Below are 9,343 nucleotides of genomic sequence, written 5' to 3' on the forward strand. Positions count from 1 at the left end.
GCCAAGAAGAATTTGGATAGAAGGCTTTTTTCAACAAAGGTGAAAATTTTAGTTTCTATCAAAGATAGCTAGTCATCATGCGTAGTGTACTAGTCTTCTATTTCATCCTCTTTAATCTATAAATGCAAACAAAGAAACCTACCCAAACTCATGGCTGGCGTACCACAAACATATCTAAGCTCATGTAAATTAAACTTAAAAATGCTGATGCGTGAGAAAATCAAAGCGCCTTAATCAAAATTTAAACCACATATGTTCAATAAAAACGAAAATATGTTGGAGGACGGGTGGATTCAAATTTGCATTTTATAGGCTGCAAGCCATTTGGCAAGGCCTACGAGTCCCCAAGCATGACCATGTGAGAAGTTTCCCACTCACATGTCACACACTACCACATGGTAATGTCAATTTGTCCTTTTATAACACGTAAATTTATTTATAAAAATTAATTGTGTCATTTATTTATATTGTAAGAAGTAAATTAATAAAATTACGTGACGGTGTGATCATCATTTACAAATTCTCTCTATATAACCGAGCTCAATCTTAGGCCTAATAATGTTCGTTTCTAGCTCAACTATGTCAAGCTCGTTTGTTATTATTATTACTACTAGCATATACCCCACACTTTGTACGTGAAAATATTTTTTATTTTAGTTTTAAAATGGGAAGGAGATCGAGAGGGAGAAAAGGAGGAACATGGAATTAGGGAGAGAAATTTTTATTTTTATTTTTTAAATTAGAGGATGTTAAGGTCATCTTTTGATGAGGCATTGAAAAAAAACTATAACATTTAGTTTGTGTGAATTTACTTTACTGCCCATAATTTTATTTTGTGGAATAAAATTAAATTGACTTTTCATCCTCTTTTGGTTAACAAAGGGGGTTTTATTGATATGTAGTTTAAATTATTGTTATTATTATTTTGACAAGTTTCTATTGACTATTGAGTTACTCCATTGCTGGCCCAATAGCCTTACTCTAGATGATACTGAATATGGATAAATGAGGAAGAAAACATGGTCGTACCCAGTGCACAAGGCTCTCGCTTTACGCAGGGTCTGGGAGAGGTGAATGTCGGCTAGCCTTACCCCCATTTATGGAGAGGCTGCTCCCAAGTCTCGAACCCGAGACCTACCGCTCATGGGTGAAGGCACTTGCCATCGCACCAAGTGCGACCTCTGAGGAAGAAAACATGGTAAAACCAAAAAACCGAAAAACCAAAAAAATATGGCTTTTCCTATAAGTCAAGTCTTGTGATTTTGATCATCTGTTTAGAATCATGGTCTAATATCCAAAAGCTGTTAATTATGAATGATGTTATTGACACTTCAAAATTGTTATTTTGCATAGACAAATGTTCTCGTTATAAATTTAGAGTGCATGATGACTTTTCCAGAATGTAAATTGTTGATGCACAAAACCGGAGGTCTTGGAACAACGTAAATCCGACTGTGAATCTGCAAGAAATGTAAATAACACAAGATGTATCGTGGTTCACCCTAAGGTTTGAGCTACGTCCACACTGATTATGTATTACTTTGTTTGCCAGGGAGAGAGATGGAGAGAGCTTCTGAGGGTGAGAGAGCCCTTCCATGGCCTAAGAAATTGGCTTCCCCTAATTGTGAGGGTGAGGAGTCCTTTTATAGAATAAGGGCTCCTCACTTATTACATATTTGCCCATTCCTTTATTACATAATTACATTTAAGTCCCCCGAATATTTGTACGAGATCTAAATACGGATGCTCTAAGTATGGTATAAACATAAATAACAATTTTTTTTTGTAATTATTTGCGTAGTGATATTATTTTGGCCGTTTTGCTGCCATTTCACTTGAAAGAGCCTAATCAACCAATTGATGTGAAACGACACTTATAGGTAATACTTTTGCGCGCAAGGACGGAGCCAATGCATGCTCGTGCATGCCTATGCACGTTTCTTTTCTCACGTTTTTGATACTTTTACGCGGAGGGGGCGGAGCCAGTGAAATACCCGCACATACCCATGCACGTTTCCTTTCTCATGTTTTTAATATTTTTACCCGTAGGGGCGGAACCAATGCATGCTCGTGCATGCCTATGCACGTTCTTTTCTCAGGTTTTTAAGAATTTTACGTGGCGCGACGGAGCCAGTGAATGCCTGCGCATCTCATGCACGTTTCCTTTCTCATGTTTTTAATACTTTTACGCGCAGGGTCGGAGCCAATGCATGCCTGCACATGTCCATGCACGTTCCCTTTCTTACATTCTATAGCGGAGTTTGGAATTTTTTACCGGATGGGCTAGTTTAAAATTTTAAATCTTTTTAAATAAAGAAACTTGATACCCTATTTCTCATAGTATCAGCTAGCTTAAAAAATTTCACGATGTGAGCCAAAAACATGTTAAAATTAAACAAATCCAAATTTGTACATGTACAATAAGCGATGAGAAAAATAATGTAAGAAAAAGAGATGGTTTGCAAACTGTATTATATAATTTTATATAGTTAAACCTAGATAATTCGAATTAGCGACTAAATATATGGTGAGCTACATTCGAAAATCAATCAAAATTACATGTAAAATTTTATTTTTCACCACAAGCTACTTGGGCTACAGCCCAGGGCAGCCCTTAACTTGGCTCCGCCATTGCTTACATTTTTATTTTTATTTTTGCTATATTAAGTTTTTACAAATAATACATAACTGGATAAATTATATTTACCCCATCAAGTTTGAAGTGAATTACCTCCTTATTTTTTTCTTTTTTGTTTTTCACTATCATGTCCGAATCCATTTTGAATTGTATATACTTATTTGTATGAAGAAGTGTTGAATTATCTTATTGATCAAAACATGAAGCACAAAGAAGAGAAAAGGAAACCGAAGTAGGAAATTTTACAAATTAGATTGATTGTCACTAATAAAAGAGCTCAAGTTACCCCAGCCTGACAAGTTTTGTTAGGTTCCACCTCTTACTCGAATTTCTAACTCTGCTTACGCGTGAATGATTTCATAAAATGCTGAAAAATTGAAAATTTTACTAAAATTGCTAACAAACATATGTAAAATTATAAATCCACATGACATACCTTATCAAAACTAAAACAAAACAAAAATATTCTTCTCACTTTTCTTTCATCTTAATTTCCATTTAAAGTGACACTACAATAAAAATGGCTACTGCGCACTATAAATTATTTGTGCCATTTGAGGTCAAAAAGCACCAACAATTGTGCTCATAGACCAATAGCAACAGTGCAGCTACTATCTTTGTGTATGTGCCCTCTATGAGCGTCACCATTGCTGATAGCACACAATATGATGTTTTGTGCTCAAAGAGGCAGGCACAAATAGACCACTATTTGTGCCTCGTTTCTGACAACTTGTTAGACAACCTTTTCCAGAAACGTTGGCACTTCATATTGTAATTGTGCCAACATGAATTAAATATTAAAAAAATTGAGGAAATGAAATTTTTTAATTTTCTTAAAATGAAAAGGCCTACAACACATTCCCAATCTCACAAACATAATGTAATGTTACATATTTTATCTCTAATACAATAAAACTTGAAAGCACATATTTTTGGACAGATGCATTTTCCCCAGCAAGCCTTGCACCTCATCAGAAGCCATAACATATATAGTCGAATTCAAAACAAAATTGGTCTAAAATAGGAAGGCCAGCTTGTCGGTGATACTTAAATCTTCAAAGCGTGGAACGTCCAAATAGGAAGGCCAACTCGCTGGTACTTCCAAATCTCTGGTAACAAGAAAAACACACAAACAAAAGCCGATACTCTTTAGTCTTTAGTAAGAATAATTAAAGAAAAAAGTGCATCTTATATACAATTCCAAGAAGACATAGTATATAACTGTAATGCAAAACAGCAAACCCCTCAAGCCATTTCTCCTTGCAGAGATTGATAAAAGCATTTGTATATCTTCTAAAGATACCATCCAATCGATCCACCAAAATATCAATATCTTGTAGTTCAGGCAATTAAACTATGAGTAGGGCAAAAACAAGCTTTTATGATTTAGTTCTACAAACTGATTCACACAAATAATGAAACCAATAATTCCTAATACCATTTGAATTCGTCGGACGCCAAACAACCTTCAACCACCACAGATAATATAGTATTGATATCCCCTGCTCTGATAGCTTCAAAAAAATGACCATGAGTAAGAAATATATCAAGCAGTAAAATACATTATCACATTGGATATCGCTGAAAAAATGAACTATAAATTTAGACTACCAAGAAGCTCTTGGAAATGAAGGTGACATCATTTACACAGAGCATCAAGAATGAGTATGTAATGGCTTCCAAAATTTTAAATCATGATTCCTTTTTTTTACCTGATCAGATGCTATATATCCTTCCTCCCACAAATTAATTGGTGTAATTATGCTATGTATACATGCACTCGTTTGTGATTGAAACATAATGACTTTTGCCAGACACTTTAGTAACATTTTTAATTTCTTCATGCATGGCAATCAATCTTCACACAGATTAACACATGAAAAAAGCAATCCACAATCCCAATAATGCGACTCTACCTCTTTTGAATGTAGAATAAAAGAAAGATGCAAAAAATAAATAATCTCAAAATAGGTCATTTCCTACAACATATAACAAACACGAATTTTAGGACCTTAGGAGGAGATAATTAGTAGTTGGTTTGAAGTTTAATTGACAGAACACATAAGTCTAATGGAAAAAAAATGCACATCTTGTCATGGGCATCGCAATTAACTGTAAGACATTGACAAATTTTCACATTCAATGATAATGACGTTATCCTATAGTCAAATAGAAACTTCCCCAAAAGAAACCTAATGTAAATTACCTAAATCAGAGTCAGATCTGAGCAAAAAAATTAGGGAATATCTTCTATAGTCAAATTGAAACTCCCCCAAAAGAAACCCAGTTAAAAACAGTCAAGAAACGAAGATTTACATAATTTAATTATCACATGAACACCAGTCAACGATCATGAATTCGAAACAAGAAATACTAAAACAAAGTACTACCTAGAAACCAAAACACATTTAAATTGAAAAATCTTAGAAAAAAGATTACCTGATTTTACCAACGCGATTTCCGATTCAGACTCTACATCCACCGATCTTCCCAAACCTGACCCACCCCCTCCACATAAGTGTTCATGCACATAGAGAAATTGCATGTAAACATACAATATTGTAAATTTTGTATAATTTTATGAGAACCACAAATCAGACACAAATATTTACTTATAAGTTATTATGAGGGGCATTCTTAGCTTGATGGCAAATAGAATATATTTGTACTATTTATGAACACTTGGAATTTACAGGTTACCCACATGCACAACACATTCATCAACTACCATCATGCATTCCAGGACAATAAAGTGGAACCAGGCGCCCCAAAAGAAAAAAGACAATTAACTACTTCAAGTTTAAACGAGTAAAACGGATGTGAATCTTTTCATAAGCTCTTCCATAAACTTTCAGAAGCTACTTGTAACACTAGGATGAATTTAAGCAAAAAGAAAATCCAATTTTTGATATACATAAAAAAAAAAAATCCATACGTGGGTGGGTCTAATTCTTCTCGGCCTAGGTTGGAAACAAACTTGATCCACCTTCCTCGTCCCAATCTTTGACATGCATACATAAAATGGATTTAAAATTCGAAATCTAGAATCAACCCCAAAACTAAAAGTTTTTATTTTGGAAAACAACTTACAGTGGAGGACAACCCACAAGGAAAGGATCATTTTTACCTCTTGGGTCGAGGTCCAATTCAGGCAGGTTTGGCCAAACATTTGTCGGAAAATCTGCGGCCACCGCTTCTTAGATCTAAAATTGACTAAATTGGCTACGAATTTGTAGAAACTAACTTGGGGGTTGGAAAGAGGACGTGAAGAGGATTCTGGAGGTTTAATTTGACAGTCGTTGATGATTGGTGGACGGCTTGCGTGAAAAAGGAGAGAGAGAGAGAGAGAGAGAGAGAGAGAGAGAGAGAGAGAGAGAGAGAGAGAGAGAGAGAGAGGACGAAGGGGGAAGGGAGGAGGGGGAAAATGAGGGGAGAGAGAGGAGTTGGACGTATGCAATGCATGGAGATGGAATTGTGGGCAAAACCATTCCACTGTAACTCTCTTTCACGTCCACCGACCCAAACTCTCAAATCTATAAAACTCGTACGTAATCAATCAGAGGCGGTTAGGAAAAGCAAAGAAAAAGACACAAATAAAACTGAAAAGAAACTTGATAGTTCAGCTGCTATATATACAAAACGAAAGCCCACACATACCATTTGTTCAGTTACACTCCCACAAGCAACTAAGCCAACCAACACCATATTGGGAATTTCAAATCCAGACAACAAAAAAGAAAGAAAAAGGACAACTTAGGTTACACAAATTTCTAAGGTGACCCATTACTTATTAGTTCCTTGTAGTTCTTTAAAGGTAGAACGAAGTACTAGGTTAAAGATCAGAAGCTGGTTCCTTGGGTACATTGAGAAGCAGACACCATCTCTACCAAATCCATCTCTCTCCTTTCGTTCGAAGAAGCTGCAGCTTGAAGATGATGATCCTGTGACGCCAAATATTCCATGTTTGTGTTGTAAAACCCTAAGTGAGGAGGATGATAATTTGAATTATAAGATGATGAATTGTCAGCTCCATTTAAGAGGTATGAGAGGTAAAGGTCAGAATACAGAGGGGTGGTAGTAGTAGGACTGGGGCTACTAGTTGTGGAGGTAGTAGCAAAATCGTACATGTTTGGATTTTGTGAGGGTTCCATTGGACTAACAATTAGTTCAACATTGTTGTCAGTGGAATTGGAAGGCTGTTGAGGATGATTGAGATTGTGAGGGTTGTTGGTGAAGAAATTTTGCATAAAAACAAGTTCATCATAAAAAGAGTCAGCCAAATTCAGTGGAGAGCCAAAACAGTTGCTAGTAGTGGACTGATCAGATGGCTCTGTGACCAAAGTGTTGAGGTGGGTTTTTGATGGATCATTTTGAGAGAGAGTGGAAGAGCTAGTAGGGGTACTAGTGGAAACATTGGAAATATTGGAGGAGTTGTTCATGAGATTCTTGCTTCTGATGTAGTTTTGGAGAATGGAAGAATGAGGCTTGTTTTTGTGGTTTCCATTGTTGCCTTCAGGTTGCTTGTTCTTTCTCTTTGAAGTCTGCCTCCTTTTTGTTGCATTCCAATGGTTTTTAATGGCGTTTTCGGTTCTTCCAGGAATGCGTTTCGCAATCTCTGCCCAACGGTTTCCAACTTTAGCATGAGCATCAACAAGTACCCTCTCTTCCTCTTCAGTCCAGCCATCTTTCTGAAAAATAAAATTTCACCAAGAAAAAAAATATGGAACATAAAATTATGTACTACAAGAGAAAAGCCAATGAATTCTTATTTTTAATCCAAATAATTAACCTTATAAAACATTTTCATTTTTATCAACACCCTATAAATCTATGTAAGCGACAAAAGGGAGGGAGGAGGGTTCGATGGGATGGAGATGAACACCCTATCCACCAACACAATCCTTCACTTGCGAACTCTAATTAATATTTTAAAAATGAAATTTGATTACAAAAAACCTATGCAAAATAAACATTTACAAAAATGTTTACTTCTAAAAGGAAGATGAGATGCTTAAATGTTCTTGAGCTAGAAGTAGAACTAGGGTTTTGACAACGAAATTTGAATCCCCAAACGGAAAGAGAGGAGATCTATGAGATCCACAAATAGATCCTTCACAATCTAAATTTGCGCCTTTGACTTTTAGCTATATCTTTGCCATAGATCACAATCCAGGCAAAAATATAGCAAAATTTGGATACTTTTTCATGGTGAAATTCTAACTTGTAGCTAATTAATTGTACAAATCTAAAAGTGTATCCAAGCAGCAAATTTTTGTTCTTGGTTTATGGAGATCTGAGAACAAATCACCTTGATATCAGGACGCAAATGATTGTGCCATCTTTCTCTACACTGCTTGCCAGCCCTACACACCAACTTCTCAGCAACCTGTGCCCATTTTCTCTCTCCACATTGCTGCACCAGCCTGATCAACTTCCTGAAAATTTCACCATACGAAAACAAAGCCAAACAAAAGATATAAGAAAACCTATTTAAGTTTACCTGAAATATTATTTGATGGCTTCGAAAAATCGATAAACTATAAGAAAAAACCCAATTAATTTTACATGCAACATTGTTTGATGATCGATCGACACTGAAATACAAAAAATCCACAAGCTTTAAGAAAAAAAAGGGCAAATTAAGAGAACCATCACAAGGTTTCTTGTTACAGATATATATACATATATATATCTATATATATATATATCTATATATAATCTTACCTGTCTTCTTCAGCAGTCCACTGTCCCTTTATTAAAGTAGCAGCAGTTAAACCTTTTTTAGATCTCTTTCCGACCGCTTTACAACTTCTTTCAGAAACTTTTCCTTCCTCTCCGAAACCACCTGTGGTATTAGGGTTTTGCTCTTGAACCCAACTCATCATCAAGGCCTCTCCTTGTTCAAGAAAAAGTTCATCCACAAAGCTTGGCTCTTGGAGATGATCAGTGATACTATAATTATTAGGCCAAGAAGCTGCTGCCTCATGGCCAAATATTGCACCACCACCACCGCCAAAAGAAGCAAAACCACTCAACCCATTTGAGAAAACCACATTTTGATGATCTATGTTGCTTGCATTGTTTTGGCTTTGATGACTTCCCCACAAGAACCTATCTATGGCTGTCAATGGAGGACCTGCTTTACATAAATTGTGATGCTGGGGAGGATCTTGTGTGTTGTTTGTAAATCCATAAACACCATAATCGCCATCACCACCACCTCCTCCGCCTCCTCCTCCTCTACCTCCCTCCATGAAAAGAGATATTTGAAAATTAAGACTGAGAAAATGCAAGAGGAAAGAAAGAAATTCAGGATATTAATTTAGGGTTCAATTTTGGTAAGCTTTTCTTAAGGGGTTTTTCTTGTTTTCAGTTTGTTCTTACTTCTTAGAGTCAGAAGGGAACAACCTTGAAACGAGTGCTTGACAATTAGCATGTACTCAGCCTAGTAAAGAGCCACATGTCACAATGACCGTCGATGCGGAGATGCATCTAACGGTTCAAAATGTCTTTGGCTGTGACTCCTGAGCTTCCCTTCTTGTAGAAAGTAGAAAGAGCTGGAAGAGATTAGCGCGTTGGTTATAAAATCCACAATTATTAAAAATACATTTTATTACAAGATTTTTTAAATTTTGGACTAACCCTCAGGTAATGATTTGGGCAGCTACCAACTGTTAATCACTTTGGCGCCCATAATGACGGAAA

At 36.1% G+C, this 9,343-nt stretch overlaps 1 protein-coding gene and 1 long non-coding RNA gene across 2 annotated transcripts; both read right to left on the bottom strand.

The window, feature by feature from the left end:
* Positions 1 to 3,487: 3,487 nt before the first annotated feature.
* On the bottom strand, positions 3,488 to 5,139 carry LOC126589065 (uncharacterized). Its single transcript, XR_007611700.1, has 3 exons — positions 5,078 to 5,139; positions 4,077 to 4,152; positions 3,488 to 3,747 (listed from the first exon to the last, which is right to left on the bottom strand). It is a non-coding gene; the product is annotated as an uncharacterized LOC126589065 (long non-coding RNA).
* Positions 5,140 to 6,477: 1,338 nt separating this feature from the next.
* Positions 6,478 to 8,892, bottom strand: LOC126590162 (transcription factor MYB119-like). Its single transcript, XM_050255695.1, has 3 exons — positions 8,363 to 8,892; positions 7,947 to 8,073; positions 6,478 to 7,326 (listed from the first exon to the last, which is right to left on the bottom strand). Exons 1-3 carry the CDS (start codon positions 8,890 to 8,892, stop codon positions 6,478 to 6,480), a joined length of 1,506 nt encoding a protein of 501 aa, XP_050111652.1.
* Positions 8,893 to 9,343: the final 451 nt, after the last annotated feature.

Source organism: Malus sylvestris, chromosome 11 (assembly GCF_916048215.2).
Source record: "Malus sylvestris chromosome 11, drMalSylv7.2, whole genome shotgun sequence".
Classification (NCBI taxonomy): Eukaryota; Viridiplantae; Streptophyta; class Magnoliopsida; order Rosales; family Rosaceae; genus Malus; species Malus sylvestris.

Bases quoted from the DNA above. Each gene is read 5' to 3' on its own strand.
- LOC126590162 (XM_050255695.1), bottom strand. From the start codon at position 8,892: ATGGAGGGAGGTAGAGGAGGAGGAGGCGGAGGAGGTGGTGGTGATGGC. The intron at 8,074-8,362 runs GTAAGATTATAT...TGAAATTTTCAG, and splicing joins TGGACTGCTGAAGAAGACAG to GAAGTTGATCAGGCTGGTGC. The intron at 7,327-7,946 runs GTGATTTGTTCT...TTTATTTTTCAG, and splicing joins ATTTGCGTCCTGATATCAAG to AAAGATGGCTGGACTGAAGA.